Raw genomic sequence first — 19970 nt, 5'->3', positions numbered from 1 at the left:
AATTAACATTACAATATAGCTAAGTTTCATCATTATTCACCAATCTGTATAGAACTATGAATACATGAGCTTTTTTCAACATGGCCCTGGTTGATCTCTTTTGCTCTGCTGCCACCTGCTGGCCGTTTGTGTAACAATTACCATTTCTTCAGAGTTAGAGTTAACTCTTTGACTGCCAGACGTTTTCAGAAAAGGGATGCCGTGGGTGCCAGCCGATTTAAGCATTTTGACTGATCTTTCAAGGTGAACAGAAAATTATGTGTTTGGACTATGGAAACACACATACTACCAAATGAAAGATTGGACTCTCATCTTTTATCAGAAAAAAAGAGTTTGTTTCTACCTTATTCCGTTTTTCAGTAATCAACAATAGAAAATGGTTAGTTTCCCCTCTGTTTTGAAACAAACGTCTTTGGCACTCCTCCCTAGGATTTTACTAAACGTTATTTAACGTTTTTGGCAGTCAAAGAGTTTAAGAGGCTGCATCAAAGCCTTCTGTATGTCTAGTAAAAAAAAAAAAAAAACACCCCGTATAAATACGTCTTTGGGACACTTAAAATATTTAAAATAGAACATATTTATACGTTTTTGGGAACAAATGAGTTAATGTTTACCACCATCAAAAGAAAAAGATAACCCATGCAAACCTAAAATTCAGTTTTTAAATGGTGATTTTATTCCGAAAAAACCCCCCCAAAAACTTCAAAGCTTCCTGCCCCTGCGTGAAAAAGTATTTCCTTCCCTTCTTGTTAAATCTTTGGAAGGCTGAGTTTATTTTCACTGTTTCATTCTCACTATTTACACCCACGCCTGAATACCTCCAGACTTTTCCAATCAAGGAATCCCATCAGTAGATCCCGTGTGACAAAATGTAGCCAGAAAAATCTCCAGAAAGCTGCAACAAAATGTCACCATCCAACCGTGTGTTCAAGTTGCGTTGGCCGCACCAGAGCACCAGCTGCTTCACTTCCTGTCAGCATGCAAACTCGTCAGCATCATTAATGAGGTCGATGACTGTGAGATCATCTGCGAGCTCCAGGAGTTTGACAACTGGGTGTGTTGAGATGCAGTTGTTTGTGTAGAGGGAGAAGAGCAGCGGCGAGAGGACGCATCCTGTGAGCACAGAGGTGAAGTTCATAAACAGGATCTTTGCATAGGTCCCTGCGCCGTTGAGGTGTTTCAGTATGAAATGTAGCCCCATGTTAACAGACCTGTTTGTCCGGTAGGCAAATGGGAGGAGATCCAACAGGGGACAAGTGAGACTCTTTAGGTGGGCCAGCATGAGGGGTTCAAAAGACTTCATGACCGCAAATGTCAGAGTGACACGAGTGTACTTGCTTCTTGGCACTCGGGTGACGGTGGAGCATTTGAAGCAAGATGGGACCTCACTTGCTCCAAAGAGTTGTTCAAGATCTGTGTGGAGATCGGAACCATGAGCTAGTTAGCGCAAAGTTCCAGGCAGGAGGGAGACAGAAGAGTTTTTGATCTTGTGTTGCATAAAGAGCCATCTCACGTTCTGTTTGTGAAATGTCAGAGCAGGGGAGGGAGTCTGAGGCGTGACTGTGGTAGTTGGTTGTGGGCAGGTATGGGGGGGTGACGCATATTCAGATCATTAGCCAGTCCCCAAAATATTGCTCTCTGCTTGGGGATATAGTCTCCTGTAGTTTAGATTTCACGTCACTCCACAAGGATGCAAAGTCAGTAAATTGTTTATCCAGCCTTTGCGCATAGCTTCTCTTTGCGATGTTGATATCTTTTGCCAACTGGCTTCAGGCCCGTTTGTACAAATCCCAAGCCCTGCTTCGAACGGCGTCCTCTTTGGCCTTCCTGAGTTGTCTGGGTTTGGCAGTAAAGCATGGCTTGTTGTTTTTGAACGAGCAGAACATTTTTGTTGGGACACACGTCCTCACAGAAACTAATGTAGGATGTTACAGGATCCATATGCTCGTCCACGATGCCAGCTGAAGCTCCCATGACACTCCAGTCAGTTCAGGCCAAACATTCATGTTGCGTAGTCAGTTTTTTCTTCATCAGTCCACGTTGTCATTATTTTTACAACAGGCTCCGCACATTTGAGTTTGTGTATGATGGATAACCGATAAGTCAGCCGATAATTGTTTGCAAAATTAACTTGAATAGAAATATACTTTTGAGTCCTACTATAATGCTAACATGGACAAGCACATGTAAACATTGTGTAAAGCACCATGAAGCAAAATGTTATTGATATGTCTGCTTCAAAGAAAACTAGAAACTCATTTTGAGTTTGCCAAAACAAAACAGCCATGTTTAAAAAGTGCTAACATTTTTTCATTATCTGGGTATCTGTTTGACGTCAAATCAGTTGATAATAGCCGATAATTATCGGCCACCGATATTATCGGCCACCGATATTATCGTGCATCCCTAATATATATACAGTATATATATATACCCAAGGATTCCAGTTGATGACTTTTAGCACAGTATACTTCAGCGTTTTACCAACAAGAAATTACAAAAACAGGAAGCCGCCGATGGGTGGAATGAAATCTCTGGCTCTTTCTAGCCACATTATGCTTCATGACTGACGGCCTATTGCTTCATCTTGTTCTGTTTAGGCACCCCCTTTCTTTTGAATTCCTCCCTCTTTGTTTTAGGGAAAATGGTGCCATCTATTGGCCCATGACAGAAGTGACAGTGACCATTGGCATAACAAAACAGCTATACTGTTTGCTTCAATGTATATTTGTGTGTGTGTGCCTTTATCTTTGCTACATTGTATTATGGATAAACTAAACTATAAAATAAACATTAAAAAAACAAGATGAATGTACAAACGTACCAAATTTCCCCATGATCCCCAGAGATGTTGTTACTTTATTGCAAACAAAGCTAATATGCTATTTCCAAGTAAGTTTCTCATCAATTAGTATGCCTAAAAATTTGGCGATGTAACTTTGATAATTTCTTCCCCATCAACCAACGCTTTCACCGAATTCGAATTACAATACCCATTACCTGCAAATATCATAAAATTTGATTTTTTTACATTACGTTCCAATTTATTTGTTTGAAACCATTTAGAAAATGCCTGAAGGCCATTATTAACTTCAGTAATGAGTGCAGAAAAAATTCTGTTGGAAATAAGTAAATTGGAATCATCTGCAAATAATATTGGATGAGTGGTATTATATTGGCTATATGATACTGTAGCAAGGTCATTCATATATATAAGAAAAAATAACGGTTCTAAAATGGATCCTTGCGGTGCCCCACATTGTAACATATACCTCTCGGACACTTTGCCATTCATACTAACATATTGTACTCTATTGGCCACGAAATCTACATCTAGTCATTTTTGTCAGTAAAATGTCATGATTGATAACATCAAAAGCTTTTGAGAGATCTAGAAAAATACCACATGCAAACTCTTTCTTCTCTAAAGCATTTTAATTATTTTTTAATTAATTAATAATAATTTTGCAAGAGGATTAATGAAATTATCTATATTCGTGATAGTAGTATTTCAAAGCGCAGTCGCTCACAACCGGAACTACCAAAGTTTGTCCAAGTATCAAGATGCTTGTGAATCTTCAGAAGGAGATTCAAAAAATATATGAGGCCTACACTCATCAGGTTCATCCCAATAAAATCGTATTTTTTTTAAAATATTCATATACAGTATTTTCATCATAAAAAATACTTGTAATATTCCAAATCAATTGTTTACATTTATAAAGGATGAAACAGTGGCTTGTAATATGTACTGTCATTCAATTGAACTGTCTATTACGATGTACAGTACAGGCCAAAAGTTTGGACACACCTTCTCATTTATTTTTCTCATGATTATTTACATTGGAAATTCTCACGAAAGGCATCAAAAAAATTAATAAACACATGGAGTTATGCACTTAAAAAAAGCATTGGATCTAAGAGGAACTGTATTTACACCGCCCACCCATTATAAGTTAGAAATTAACTATTCCGTCCAACATGTAAATAACCTCTTCTCTCTTTGTTACTGTACTCTAATATGAACTGGATCATCCATTTGAGTCTGAAAAAGTAGTGGATTGATTTCCAGAAGACATGTACAGTAAGTAAGTTATGATCAAGGTTACTAAAGAAATTACCGGCGACCAAAAGGTGCACTTAAAAAGTCTAAAATGTTCTAAAAAATCGACAGGGCGATTTATAATTAGTGTTGTTCCGATTCCGTTTTTTTGGGCCCCGATTCCGATACCCAGCTTTGCAGTATGCCGATACCATACTGAAACCTAAGGGTTTTTTGTCTTAACATGAAAAAAAGCTGTCCTGCCATTGGTACAGAGCAGTCAAGGGCCAATAGGATATCTTAGCTGGGTATGCAGTGAACATTCACACATCAGTGAATGTCGTGCATGAGCAAGACACAAGATGCTGCATCCAAAATCCTATATTAGCGTCAGAATTAATGTTATCGGCATGTTACCACTGTTTTAATGCAGTATCGGGGGCCTTTGTCGATACCAGTATCGGTATCGGAACAACATTACTTACAATATCGTGAAACAGGCCGGTATGCGTAGGCCAAAAGCACGTTCCCGGAAGGTATATACAGTACTGCCGGTATGTGCATTGTGCAAAACAAAACCGATTTGGTTAAGGACCTCAGAAAATGGCATCAGTGAAGAGACATGCTTACGAGGCACAATTCAAGCTACAAGCAGTGGCGTGCACAGACATTTTGGGGGAGGGCAAGTGCTCCAGGGAAAAAAGGGCACTTTTGCGCATATGGAATACCTTATTGACAATTCCGCGATGACGTCATGAGTCAAGATGGCTGTCAATTTGGTCTTTTGGTGAACGAAATCTATCCGCTCATTGACAAGCATTGGACTTTGGATCATTATAATTTGATTTGTGAGCATTATTTTGATTTCAAAATGTGATGAGATGTTGTTTGACTACTATAACAATCGGTGTGGCTTGTATGATAGTCACAGGCAAAAGCATTCCAATCCACCGTTTACTTTCACCTTAATAAAGGAAGCATTTGTATTGCGTTGCACTGGGGAGATGTCAGAAATGCCCGGATGTTCGAAATTGTCGACACAAGTAAAAAAAAAAACATTACACACACAAATAATAATAATAATAATAATAATAATAATTCCCCACAGCTAGTTTTAATAATAGCATATTAGGGCAACATGACTGCAAGACTTGTAGCATAGAAATAACTTACAGTTTGCAGTTTTGTACAAAATAATAGCTAATAATTTAGCTAATAATAGTTTCATGCCTGCTGATTTCGTACAAGCCACTTAAAAATAAAATGTGAACAGCTTTTAAGATTTTTCAATGAAATTAACCTTAAGGAGCAAATCAAATTTAAAATGGAAGCTTTAAAAGGTGTTACTTGTTAACATGACTCTCTCTGGCCTTGACTCTGAGTCTGATCTTTCATCTTCATGCGTCTTTGATTTCATCCAAGAGAGCAGAGAGATGCTACCCTTGGCTACTTGCTGTAGCTTCTTTTCTTTTCCCCTTTTCATCCTCTCCTTTCTAGGCATTATGCTGCAATTACTAAATAAATAGACCAATTGTAACCAAACAGACCAATGGCACGAGAATGAATAAGACTGACTGTTGTCATTACAAGAAGGTGAAAGGGTATTTTTCACAGACAATTGGCAATTCCAAACATCCGGGCATTTCTGATATTTTCACAATGCAACTCAATGCAAATGCTTCGACCACCAGCGACGTATTAGATTGTTTTTTGCCTGTGACTATTAGCATAATACAAACCAGACGCAAACAACAGTTCATCACATTTTGGAGTCAAATTACAATGATCCAAAGTCCAAAGCTTTTCAAAGCATTGACCAAAGAATTTCCTTTCACCGTCATATAGTTGTACCCTGTGGTGGTCATCAAGTTATCTATTGATTAGCGTAAAGCGCTAAACTAGCTACTTAGGTGGCCATTCGGCTAATTTATGCTCAGCTGTTTGTGCTACTTCACAACAAAATGAGTGTAGGTAGGGAATAGAGGAAACAAACAATACTATTTCACTGGATTTATAACACAGTTACCTGGCTGGGGTGGAGCAGCAGCGGGGGAAGTGTGTGTGTGCGACCCAGACGCAGTCTGCGTTCACGTGACAAAGAGAGAGACAGCTAGGTCGGGTGTGCACCTGCACGGGGCGCATATCCGGGCTTTTTTTTTTTCCCACCCACGCGTTTAATCGTGCAGCTTTTCTAAAACATTGTGCCAACATTGACCTGTCCTCAGTAAACTGTTTATTAATAAAAATAAATAAATAAATAAAAAACTAACTTTCCAAAGGGCACTTTTATTATTATTTTTTATTATTATTATTTTTTTAGAGAGGGCAGAGTATGTCAACACCACTAGGGGTCTACCTGTGCACGCCAGTGTTGGTAAGGCATGAGGAAAAGATGTAGTGACACCAACTCAGGGGGTGGGGGAGACAAAAACCACAATGTGTGCCGAAAGTCTTCTGAAAGTTTAGCCGTGGTCAATCCAGACTGCCAGCAGGCCCAGTTTGTTGTGTGATCTGGAGGACTCAAGTGAAGTAGGCACAGACTCGCTTCTGTTTGACTATCAGCACGTCTGAAAAGCCCCAGACCGCGATCCCACAGACGCACACAAAGGAAATGTTGTATTGGAAAGAGTCGGAATTGAGGAAAAGGGAATTGCCATGTCCAAATCCAATCGCTCCTAACGTAGACGCTCCTGTTTCTTTCAGGCCAGTGACGCCAAGGAGGAATTTGCTGCATCATATCTTACTAATTGGAGATGTTCCCACAAAATGCTTCTCATTTGGAGCAGAAAGCTATAGCTGCAATCATAATCCAACATACACCCAAAAAACTCAAAAAGAAAAAAGTCATAGAATCACAAATTAAGTCATAATAATGCAAGAATTGTTCCCATTTTTAACCGTTGTCTTTTCTTTGTACTTTGTACTAAAGTTTAACATTTAATAGAAGGTTTTACAAGAATAGCATTGTAATATTTATTTACATTGCTGTTTCACAAATTGTTTTATACTTAAGATATATTTTAAAAATGTAATGTATTTTTTCTAGACTTTTTTTCTTCCCAAATCATCATTTTTTTCTTCTCCTGATATTTTGACTACATTGGTGTAGAATGATTTTTCTTCTTTTTCATCCTGGGGATTACCACATTTGCGGCCCCTTCTTTTTCGCCTGATTTTTTTTTTTAGGGGGGGGGGGGGGGGGGTTGTCCTTGCTCTCGTTGATATTTGTCAGCTGAGGGCATGTGATGCCCTTTGAGACTCTTGTGAGATAAATAAACTTGACTTGACTTCTTTTTCTTTAAAAAAAAAAGGCTTTATTATCAGAACATTGCAATATAACTCCAGTAACATTGCAACTTTATTGTAAATTGTAATATTATGACTCTTTCTGTGTTATAAAAGTAAGGCTTTTATTATTATGTGGTTCAACTTTTTTTCTTGCAACAGTATGACTTTGTATCACAACATTTTTATTTAGAATGAAAAATTAATTCGCTGTATGACAAAATTTGCAATCATACTATAAAACTGTATTGATATTATTGCCAATACTTCATGTCTATCCTCTTGGACTTGAAAAATACGACACTCCGATACCACTTTAACTTGAGTAGTTTTATGAAAACTTCATTCAAGCGCTGGCGTGTCCAAAGCTTACTTGTATCTCAAATGATCTCACACATCTCAAAGCACAGCAAATGTCAACCAAGCGACTGCATGTATCTCAAAACCACATAATTTGGAGCACACTTTTTTTTTGGGACGTACGATTTAATGAAAAAAATGATTAAGTATAAAAAACAAAAACAAAAAAGTATAAAAAACAAAAAATGTCGTCACATTGCGGGAATAAAGATCTATTGTTATGAAAAAGTCTGATAAAAGTTATGTTACAAAAATATAGCCAGAATATATACAGTGGAAACTCGGCGTTTGAACGTTAGACTCTCGCAAACCATTTTTTCAAACTATGTTCAAAAATTTATGGCGTCAAGAAAAGCTGTTTAAAAATGTGCCGCTCAGTGAGATACCACCCTCAGAATACAATCATATTGCTAAAAAAAAAATGTGGAAGTTGTAATGTAAGAACCAAGAAGTTGAAATATTAAGAGAATAAAGTCATAATGTTGTCAATAAAGTTGTAACATTGCAAAAGTTCTAATGGTGTTATGAAAAATTGTAATTTCAAACGTTATTCTCGCATATTACCCCAAAAAATGTTTTAATTGGGAAAAAGTTGTAATATTATGAAAAGGGATGCACGGTGTTGTTACTAGTTTAGTACTCGGACCTGGAAATGCTGCAATACTACACGCTGATACTAGAAAAAAAACCTTCCAAATTTGGGTCACTCATTTAAGGTACCGCTGAATATGTCTGTAATAAAGTAGGGTTTTATTCTACTACCTTTACAATTTTGTTTTTGTGATTTTACCAGTAACATTTTATTTGAAATGTGTTATATATGTATATTTGTATTAATTAAAATTGATTCATTTGATTTCCTACATTCTCTTAATATTACAAGTTTATTCTTGTTATAATAAACTTTTCCCATCCATCCATCTTCTCATTACTTATTCCTTACAAGGGTCGCGGGGCTTCTGGAGCCGATCCCAGCTATCTTCGGGCAGTAGGCGGGGTACACCCTGAAATGGTTGCCAGCTAATTGCAGGGCACACATACTGTAGACGAACAACCACACCAAGTTTAGGGGAAAATATAACCCTATTTGGCTAAAAAATAAAAGGCATTGTTTATCTATTGTTTTATTCTGATGTTTTTGTTTCCCTCTTGAGCAATTTTTTTCTTGTAACATAACATTGCATTTCTTTCTTCTTATCATAGAAGAAGATTTTCTACCCCCCAAAAAAGCCCCAAACAAAAACAAAACAAAACAGCATTCAGGGTGTTCATCAAGACTTTATTCAAAGCTTTACCACAAACAAAAACAACAACAACAAAAAACACAATTCAGGGTTGCAAAAATAGTGTAACAGCTTTCGGTGTTGTGCATTTCTATAGTATATCCATCCATCCATCCATTTTCTTAACCGCTTAGTCCTCACAAGGGTCGCGGGGGTTGCTGTAGCCTATCCCAGTTGGCTTCAGGTAGTAGGCGGGGTACACCCTGAACTGGTTGCCAGCAGAGCACACAGAGACAAACAACCATCCACACTCACACCTATGGACAATTTGAAGTGTGCAATTAACCTGCCAGGCATGTCTTTGGAATGTGGGAGAAAACCCATGCAAGCATGGGGAGAACATGCAAACTCCACCCAGGAAGGCCGAAGCCTGGACTCGATCTCACGTCCTCTGCACTGGGAGGCTGACGTGCTAACCAGTCAGCCACCGTGCCGCCCTTCTATAGTATAACTAATGGAATTAAATCTCTATAGTTTGTGTGACAAAGAAATAAATAGATAAGTTTTTGACACATAAAAAAATATTGTTGGCTATTTGAACAGAAAAAGAGCAAATGAAAGGTACCATGGCATTGAGCTGCACCATAATTGGTTGAAGAAGAAAACGACGACGTAATAAATGAACTATTGTGTTGAGTTGTGCGTCATTTCATCCCCGCTGTCCTTGTAGAGCTCTGTCTCTATCTGTAGACACAAACATGAAACAGCAACGTTTTTAGGAGACACAGTACGAGTACAAGTATTCATTTGAGTACCAAGTACCGATACTTGAGATCGCCATTACATCTGACAAATGTTTTTTATTTGAACCAAATATTGTACAAAACCACAAAAGCCCAATATGACCAAGGCTGCAATTGTGGGGTTAACATCCAACAACGCTGAAAAGGAGCTTAGCGTAATTTACCCCCCCCCCCCCCTCCCTCCTCTAATCCTCCATTCGTGCAGTGACTCTTTGCTCTCACTCTCTTAAATGTGCTGTACCTTTTTTAGATGTGGGTAATAGTAGTTCAAGACGCTGGAGATGGCCACGTAAAAGACGGCCACGACGGAAGACGCCACCACGGAGAAGAAGGCCACGCCCATCAGCACGCACGTTAGACTCACAACGCCCACAAACAGCAGGAAGCCTAAACAACAAATTAAAAACAAAACAAAAACCCCAGTCACAAATTAATATAAAAACTTTTTTTTTTAAATGACATTTTCAACCCAAAACTTGTAAAAACAAAAACAAATCATTTTTTAAATAAAAAATAAATACAATTTCAACAAGAGACTATAAATAATAATAATATAAAATAAAATAAAAATATACTTTAAAGAAATTACTGAATAAAAAACACACACATACGCGCAAGTTTGTTTTACTATCCTTGTGGGGCCATCTCAATGACATACTGCATTTCCTAGCCACTTCCCCTAACCCCAACCATCAAAAATGATTGTCTACCCCTATTCCTTACCCTAACCTCAACCATAACCCAATTCAAACCTAAACTCTAAAACCAAGTCTTGGCCCTCAAAAAGAGGTCTAAACTTGTGGGGCTCAGCAAAATAGCCCTTCATGGACGGGTGGGCTCCACAACTCTGTGAAATCCCGAAATGGTGGCCCCACTATGTGAAAAAAACAAGACCACACACACACACACACACACACAAACCCACACACACACAGGCACACACACACGCAAAATCAACAATATTTAAAAAGAAAATGCATTTAAAACAGAACTTAAGCTTCATCCCCCTCCCAAAAATATAAAATACAAAAAAAAATAAAAAAAATAATTCTAAACGTTTTAAAAATAATTCTCAAATGAAATCACAAGTCATGTTTTAATAAAATTTACAACAGCCTTTTTATTTGACCATTTATGATTAGATTAACACCTTAGCTGTTCACAATGGGCACCCCTGCAAGCCTCTGGCCAATAGCTTTCAGACTGGATTCAGGTTCGAATTTCCCGCCCTCTGTCTGCGGATGTGACGTCATGTGCGCATTGTGTATGTGAAGAAGGGTGTGTGCAGTTTCATTTTTTGTCAACAGGTGACAGTAGCGACTTAAACTTTCTGCGTTCAGTAGGTTTAAGTCTGACTTAAAACAAAATCAACCAAATAAAAAGAAATGCATTCAAATTAAAATTACAGTCACAAATGTAAAATAAAAAAGATGTATACGCGTAGTAGACGTCCAATCTTTTTACCTTCAAAGAAGAGAAAGCTGACAGCTGACAAGATGACGGTCACCAGCGCAAAAAGGACGAAGAGACCGACGGGCACGGCGGCCATGGCGCAGAACAGCATGACCGCCAGCGCCACCACCGGGTGGCCGTTCAGGTACTGCACCACTCGGGACTTCATCAGCAGATTTACCTGTTGTTCCACACCAACAACAAACGACCGTCAAAGTCACGCGTGACATTGTTTTTAAGTAACATACTCACACTGTACTGGTGTCGGAAAAGCACTTGGTTGCAACTACTGGCGACTCGGCGACTTTTGACTCCATTCCACCAATCAAACGGAGCCAAACCGTCACATGACCACATACAAAGTCTTCAAAGTGACTCATTTACAGGACACGCCAGGCCTCACATTCAATCTCTCTTTAATTTGACACAATGTGAGCAAGTGTCTACGTTTCAGCCTACAAGAACTCCACATTACAACCTGAGAAAGCAAAACACGTTTTCTATGTAAGCTCCGCCTGGTGAGTCATTTTCTAATTGAATTTCTGTTTCTGACTATTTCTTGTTGCTGAACCTGCCGAAACCGAATTTATTTTATGAATTGTTGTCGGGCATTATCCTTTTTGCTATTTTATTCCTTTGTCTATTTACTGTATTTACTTTTGCACTCTGATATAAAATACAGGTTAGTCACCAGTTACTACTAGACAGTAGTTTTATTTACTCCAGTAATTATCTTCCTCATTCCTAAGTCACAGTACTTTTACTTGAGTACAATTTTGGCTAGTCTGTCCACCCTCTGGTATTAAGTAGAGTGTTACGCCTTCCTGTCACTAGTAACTTACACATGTATAACGTCAGTGTATAAACCTTACCTTGGGGTTGCTGTAGACTTGGTTGGACATTGTGCTCCAGCCTTCCCACATCTCATTGCTGCTACTCGGCTGCATGGCCGCATTCGCCACACACAAGACTTGTCAAATTCCAAGCCAAAACTGCCAATCAAGGTAAAAGTGAAGTCAAGGTTACAACAAGCTTGCTATATGAACGTGCACGTACTTTGAGGAAGTTGTCAGATACACACCCTAAATAAAAACCTTGTTTTTGCGCAACAAGTTGCTTGGAGTTGCATGAAAAGAATGTTGATCACACAAGACATAGCACAGCCTCTTACACTCTTTCTTCCTCCTCCTCCTTTTCCCCCTCCTCTTCCTCTTTGTGCAGTCGGAAAGGCCAATTTGGAAGTTTGCTGCCATCTGCTGTTGGCATGCTGCAGTTGCGGTAAGAGCTTTTTAGGCTTTTCCTGACATTTTTTTGGGTTTACCTTACTGGAGTTACTCAGTTACATTTACTTAGTTTCAGTTAAAGTTGCATTTCATTACAGTTACTTAATTACAAACTATGGGTCTGTCTGTGTTTATTTAACCAATCACATTCAAATTCATGTTAAATGGGAGTCAGCACACACCAGCCACCTTTTCAAGTGCCTCTAATTAAGTCCAAATAAAGTTCTGTTGTTCATGTAGGTTTTACCTTCGAGCAGAAACCTGAAGCTTTTGTGTGTGAACACTGTCTGCCATTTAGAATTGTTTATAAATCTGTCCACTTGATTCCCCCCAAGTCAATCAATAATTCCGCATGTATTCTTTTGTGACATCTCAGTAAAGGCTGTGAAAAACTGCTACACACAGCGGTTGTTATCCAATAGCAACCCAGCAGAGGACACTGCAGGCCACCTTTATTATCCGCCTGAAAAAAATGCCCTCGCGTATGTAACGAGTAACTGTTCCGCTATACTTTTATACAGAGTGATTAAATAGAAAAAAACAAACAAAACTGGGACCCACTGACTGGCTGGTATACAAATGATTGGACTCCATCACTTGCACCAATCATTGCAGCCATGATTCTTATTTGAAGACTTGCCTTTTTCTCCAGCTGCTGCCAACACTTACTAATCACGCTCTGCTGTATTGAACAGGGCAGAGGGAATAGAGCCGCTGACATTTGCATTCAGCTTTCAACACGGCTCCATACACACAACTCAGTGAACTCGGTGAAGCGGGGAAAGTTAACAGGAACAACAAATGATCCATTTATCTATCTATCTATCTATCTATCTATCTATCTATCTATCTATCTATCTATCTATCTATCTATCTATCTATCTATCTATCTATCTATCTATCTATCTATCTATCTATCTATCTATCTATCTATCTATCTATCTATCTATCTATCTATCTATCTATCTATCTATCTATCTATCCATCCGTCCTGGACCAATGCTTTGCCCATAAATGTACCCTCTGAATTCTGCCTAGCAACAAGCTAGCATGGCATTTTTTGACTTTCTGATTTGATATATTTTATAATTGCAGGATGTCATAAACCAAATTGAGGTTTATAAATGAATTGTTATTAATTTACATCATTTTTTATTTAAAATAAACAGTAATATGTGAGAATTGTTTAAAATGCTAAAATACATTTAACTATACCAATAAAGGTCACCATAGTTTAAAAGCTAATTTTACAAGCAGATAGTGATAATCGTATCATGAAAGTAACGGACTTGTTCCACGGCACAACAGTCCATCACATCCTTTACTGGAGCACATTTGATGAAAATGGAATGTTCTCAATGTGTGTCACTCTCACACACACACTTTCACCTACATAGCCAAGATGTATGATTTTGTCTGCGAGCGTATTGACGGAACAATGTGTCAAGCGGCACGGCACGTGCGTAGCCGCTCTACGGACTGCGCTCCCTATATGTGATTGATGACTTGTCAGCTTCTTCCAATTTACATGGTCTGATTGTAAGAATCCAATCAGCGCGACAGGAAGTAGGGTGGGGGGTGGTTTTGTTCAGTGAAAGTGGGTGAGAGATTTCAGTTCCTGTGCTCCTGACTCAAAGTGTGCTCTATGCAGGAGTACGTTAAAGGCCACCGTGGGCAGCAATCACGTTGACACGGAATGCTAACCTGATCACTAGGGGTGTGCCAAAAAATCGATTCTCTTAAGAATCGCGATTCTCATTTAGTACGATCCAGAATCAATTTTAAATGTCCCAAAATCAATTTTATTTAAATTATTTTATACTGTCTTGCCTTTGTCTGTGTGTGCCTTTATTTGAAGTGCTGTTCATGCTGTACCCAATTTGGCCACTGGGGGGAGTGTGGTTCCACACAGTCTAATAAACTGTTACACTGCGCATTTGACCCATCCCCTGAGGGAGCGACCCAGGAAAATACTCGATATTCTATAACATTTTCAATACAGCTGAGATAAAACAAAAGACAAATACTTTAAAAAGGCATAGAAAAATATTTCATTAACATGAAAAACATAATCAGAAAATGAAATATGAAATAAATAAAATCATTGACAATCACTTTTTCACATAAATTATGAATAACACAAAGGAGGGAGTACCTCATACAAAAATTGTAGTTGTAGGGTAGGTTGTGTGTGTTTTTCTTTTTGTTTTTGGTTTAGTGGCAGGTCAACTTCTCTTCCACTCTAGTCTGCATCTTTTAGAGAAGAAAACATGTTTGAGTCAAGCTAAAGGTTGCTAATCACTGGCCCGCAGCTAATGGCTAATAAAACAAACAGCATCCAACAGAGCACTGAACATTCACTTTAGCATAAAGCTAACCGCGGTAGCCGGCTAATTGCTAATAACAAAACATACTTTCGTATCAATACTTTTGACAACACTACACTCTAGATTGTAGTGTTGTCATATTATCGATGATCTATATTCTAGATCATTTCCCATGGCCAGGAAAACTGCGATCAGTCGGCCACTCCTAAAGAAGAGCAGTCTTGATACTATGTCATAGGTCAAGTCATTGAGAATGTTGTTTACCAACAACAGCTCTCTGAATTAATTCTGAGTAACTGCTTAAATTATTTCCAATCAGGTTCCAGGTCTCATCACAACACTGAGACTACTCTTAAGGAATGAATTTTCTTGCAATCAAATACATAAATCCCTGTTGATGGTTCGTTCCAGTCTTGCCAGAAAAAAAAAAAGAAGACGATCGCTCAGTTGCCATTTTACGCCATTGAAGCAACAAAGCACAGGCCAATGCAAAGAGATGACGAAGCCACGCTAATCCCCTGTGCTCATCTCTGCATCTGCCAGAATACCTGCCTGTCTAATCTATTAGCCACCGCATCCCCCAGTCGGCTTTCATGCGGCTCACCACGCCGCCTTGATGTCAGAGGGACTGCTTCAAACGACCCTCAGATGCAAACAAGCACACATTCAAAAGGTCACCTGTGAACCTGGAATTAGTGAGAGTGAGCATGTATGGATGTTTGCTGCTGTGCTACATGCACTAGTGGTGCAACAGATCACAAAAGTCACGGTTCGGATCGGATCACGGATATGAGTCCCGGATCGGATCGATTTTTGGATCAGCAAAAAAAAAAGTAAACAATTATTATTATTATTTTTAAATGTCTAGTATAGCCATTTAAGATTTAGGAACACACCTTTTGAGGCAGAAACAGTCTTATTTTTTTACATGGTTCATGTGTAAAATAACAAGGTATTAATGGCTTAAAGTTGTGTTCCAATAATCAAAACAGCTAAGTTTGACATTTTAATGTTTTCCTTTTTTTAATGGACAACAGTAATAAATAAGACAAAGTTCTATTTATCTTTTCTTTCTTTCTTTTTTTTTTATAATGAAAACACATGCAATTTAAGGCACATTCACTTCCTTTAAACATGGAGAGTGAATTACAAAAGTAGCCTTGGTCCAGAATATAGAACATTTGAAAAATAATTAAAGTAAACCGTACCAGCTGTCAAACTTACTTATCTGGCAGCCGCTTGCTTTGCTCCGTTTCTCCCCACAGCCATTTTTGAACCCCTTTCAAGTCTTCAGCCTCAGTTTTTTCAGTATTATTGACCATTTGCACCGACGTCACGTGATCACGTGACTGCTCTATGACGAACGGTGGAAGGAAATGATTGTTGAATGGAAGAAGACGTGACCCGGAGCGACTTAGTGACTTAGCGACTGTTATTTTACAAATGAAAAGTTATTATTGCCCATAGAGCCATGGAATCTACTACTTCAACCGAAGTTCCCCTGTCAGTCGAAGTTGCACATTTAGTCGGGACACATGGAGCGCGATATTTACTTAAATTGGAGATCGCTAGTTTCAAAACAGCCCTTACCTTCTGTTGACTGCTTTTTTTACCAAGTCAGTCAAATCACCGACTTTGCCGGAATTCACAGCGCACGACCTGTATCATTATGTAGTCAATGCCGTCTCTTCTCCTTACACCGAGGCTGATTTAAAAGCTTGTCGCTGGCTAAGTCTCTGGGACGAGATGCTACGCTCACACCGGGGGACAATATACCTCGTAATGCAAAGGTAAAACTTGTTTATCATGCTAACTGACTTATTTTTACATAGACCGCTCTGAAACGCTGTGATGATGTTATGTTACTATGTTTACTAGCATGGAACAAATGACTATCGTAGTGGCAAGCTATGCAGTAATTTCATGACTCCGGCTCCAGAGTGAAAAACTCCAAGCACAAAGACAAAATCCCCCATTATTTAACAGTCAAATGCACTTAATAGTTTTGAAGAAGGTGCATTTTAAAACTAAGCTGTGTGTTCGTGCAGTTGGAGTGGACGCTAACTATCTGGCTCGCTAATGTGATTTGAAACGCAATTCGACACCTCTCTTACAATCTTTGTTAGAGTGTACGTTTACTAGTAAAATGTATGAACATTTATCTACTAATTACAATTATCGACCAACCTCGCAAAAAAAGATCGCTGCAAATCCGTGAATACTTTTTGGGCTTTCTGTTTATTGCTGCTAACAATCGACGTTGTTCGTCTTCATTAGTAGGTATGCGATAAAAAGCCACATTTGGTTTACTCCTTTGTCTGTCCGTACAACCGACCGCAAGATATGACCATTTTATAAGATAATCGATTAGAGGAAAGAGGACTGCTATCGCGAGATGCTGTGACTATCGCGAGACCTACAGCGAGACCGGGAAACCCCAACATGGCGGCGCCCTGCAGCTGAGATAGAACTAACTCTATTATGCTAAACTAATCTGAATTTAACCACCATATATCTTGGCTTTTCTCTTCTCTCTCTTTCATCCGGCAGATTTGGAATACCACCCAGCGTGGAGGACCTTGAACGTTTCATCGACGGATATTTTTACAGCTGCGCGATGGAGGATCCTTCCGTCGAGAAACCTTCGAACCTCCAATTTTAATGCACCACACAACTGGGTGGGTGTCGGGGTGGGGTGCCATCGGTTGGGGCAGACCGCAGTATAGAGCAGTGCTGCGATCCCCTGTCTGTGTCCCCGCCGCGCCCCAACTATTTTTTTTTTAATTTACCACATACACTCACTGACGTGACTGGGAGGCAGGTGGATCGGAGCGTGAGGATATCATTTCCCTCTGCTCCGGCTCACCTGCTCCCAATTTTAATGCACTACTGTACACACACACACTTGTATATACACTGGGTGAGGTCTCCCTGATTTGTTGGAATTTGGATGTTTCTGGGGTTGGTGAAGGACTCTGGTTGGTGGCCTGGTGGGTGGTGTCTGTTCGATGCTGGATTTCACTTTCTGAATGGATTTTACTACTGAGCTCTCCAGAAAAAAAAGAAAAGAAAAGATAATCAATTAGATAAAAGACTTTACGCTGTACGAGATTCAATGGTTACAATACAGGCAAGTGGCTCTTTTGCCGTCCAGCGTCCCTGAGGGGGCGTTCCCATGAGGGCTGTGACATCACGTGCAAAAGGTCAACAGAACTTGTGCGGGTTTAAACAAAGGCCAATTTGGAGGAGAGAGAAAAAGACAATAACAGCAAGCAACTCACACTTGAATAGGACACATGATGCACTCGTTGGTTATGCTAACATGTAGCCGCTAGCCACTTACGTCAGAGACTTCTGCCGTACAATGGCGGCGCAATTAATTAGCGGTTTCTTAGCGTCCTAAATTAGTCAACATGAATTCGGGATAGCGTTGTGTTGATGTTGGTCGCAACTACAATTCAACTACAACAAAGTAACGTCTGAAAGGGAAGTCAAGCAAGCCATCACGCCACGACGTGGGCGAACTTCAAAGTAAAAGTGTACTAGGGCTATTTGCTTTGCCGTCAATATATTACTGTATGTGGTAAACATTATTTTTAAGTCAGGCTTAGTGTGTTACGTTGAGTATGTTTCAGCTTCCTTGACATGTCAGAATGGTATCGACTGAATGCACACTTTTTTTCTTCCCCCACCGGCACCAACCAATCCGCGGATCGGGCGTGATCCGAACCAACCACGGATCAATGATGGTCCGTTGCACCACTATGCACTAGCTCTTAATCCACAAGGGGTCTGGTCCACTATCAGCATTTAGCACCCCGGCGCTGACAGGTTCAGACTGGGCTACAGCAAGTCATCCATTTGCTCTACTGTTGCACTTTACGCTAGAGTTTATGGCTATAGTTAAGAGTATTTCACTAGCTGTACTGCAGTAAAATGCCAGTACCTTTGGCAAGAAAAAAAAGAAAAAAAAACAGGCTATAAATTTTGCAAATGGTAGCAAACTCATTCTGACTGAACAAAAATTGTTGGCATCAGTGAATGCTCAGAGACAGTTTAGGTTAAGTATGAGAATCAAAAACATATGTCATTTGTAACGTAGTCGGTAGTGGTTACTAGATCGATCCAAATATCAATAATATGGATATTAGTTGTGCTGATATTGATTAATACTAGTATACCTAATCAATACCTTGGTTTCACTTTCTTTCCTGTCTGCATTGCTGCTGTTTGATCAAACACAGGCTTTGAACTCACTGTTTTTGTTTTTGTCCTGGGCTTACTTCAAGGGGACATTTTATGGGATATTGACTTTTCAATGGTTTGTATAGAAATAATCAGTTGTCTGGAGTGCCTGCCCACACATCGAGTGTGAAATAAGTTAAATTAAACAACCAAATAAATCTCTTGAAATTCAGACCTTGATGATGAAGTGCTTCCTCGACAAGGGAAAATACAATCCATGTTTAAAAGCGGACTTGCATGGACTTTTTTTTGGGTGCTAGATTCGAGGCTCGAGGTGCCGCCACACCCTTTGCCCCAGCCCTTGTCTTGAAGGTAACCTAATCTGTACTCGCCAATGACACTGCTCAATGGGGTGGGGATAACAGTTGCTCCCTTACATGAAGCCACTCCCTCAAAACAGGCTAATATCAGCAACTCAACTTTATTCATAGAGCACTTTAAAAGCAACCATAGCTGCATACAAAATGCTGTACGTAAAGTAAAAATCAGACAACCTAAAAACAAAGAGGGCTCAAGTCCACAAGGGATGTACAAGGGCCACTGGGACCAAACACCAACTTCTGTTTTCTTTTCATTGAATTCAATACGTTTAGTGCCATCATGGTTTTGATTTCCTCCAGAAAGTACAAAAGTGGCCTGAAGGAGAAGGCGTCCTTTTAGCTTAGCGTGACATACTGTCGATTTGTCGGCAAAGGGAAATTCCATGCTTTCTTAAAATGGAACCTAGGGGCAGCAAATACAATATGAACAGCAGGTGGCCCAAAATTGAACCCTGTGGAACACCATACAACAATGGTGCAGAGTGGGACTCCATTGCAACCATTGCTAATAAAAAACAAGTCCTGCCTACCAAGTAGGTTCTAAACTACTCTAGAGCGCTGCCACCAATGCCCCCCTGGTGGTGCAAACAAGCCAGAGAGCAAGACAAAGAAAATAGTGTGTGAAAAAAT

The 19970-nt window shown here is 39.4% G+C and overlaps 1 protein-coding gene and 1 long non-coding RNA gene across 2 annotated transcripts; one reads left to right on the top strand and one right to left on the bottom strand.

The window, feature by feature from the left end:
- Positions 1–8945: 8945 nt before the first annotated feature.
- LOC144044991 (lipid droplet assembly factor 1-like) lies at positions 8946–12363 on the bottom strand. Its single transcript, XM_077559748.1, has 5 exons — positions 12247–12363; positions 12038–12157; positions 11178–11346; positions 9955–10100; positions 8946–9654 (listed from the first exon to the last, which is right to left on the bottom strand). Exons 2-5 carry the CDS (start codon positions 12110–12112, stop codon positions 9595–9597), a joined length of 450 nt encoding a protein of 149 aa, XP_077415874.1. The 5' UTR covers positions 12113–12157; positions 12247–12363; the 3' UTR covers positions 8946–9594.
- On the top strand, positions 11547–19192 carry LOC144044993 (uncharacterized). The gene is made up of 3 exons (XR_013291391.1): positions 11547–11683; positions 12387–12443; positions 17326–19192. It is a non-coding gene; the product is annotated as an uncharacterized LOC144044993 (long non-coding RNA).
- Positions 19193–19970: the final 778 nt, after the last annotated feature.

This window comes from Vanacampus margaritifer, chromosome 2 (genome assembly GCF_051991255.1).
Source record: "Vanacampus margaritifer isolate UIUO_Vmar chromosome 2, RoL_Vmar_1.0, whole genome shotgun sequence".
In the NCBI taxonomy this organism is placed as follows: domain Eukaryota; kingdom Metazoa; phylum Chordata; class Actinopteri; order Syngnathiformes; family Syngnathidae; genus Vanacampus; species Vanacampus margaritifer.
This window is presented reverse-complemented; position numbering and strand designations above follow the sequence as displayed.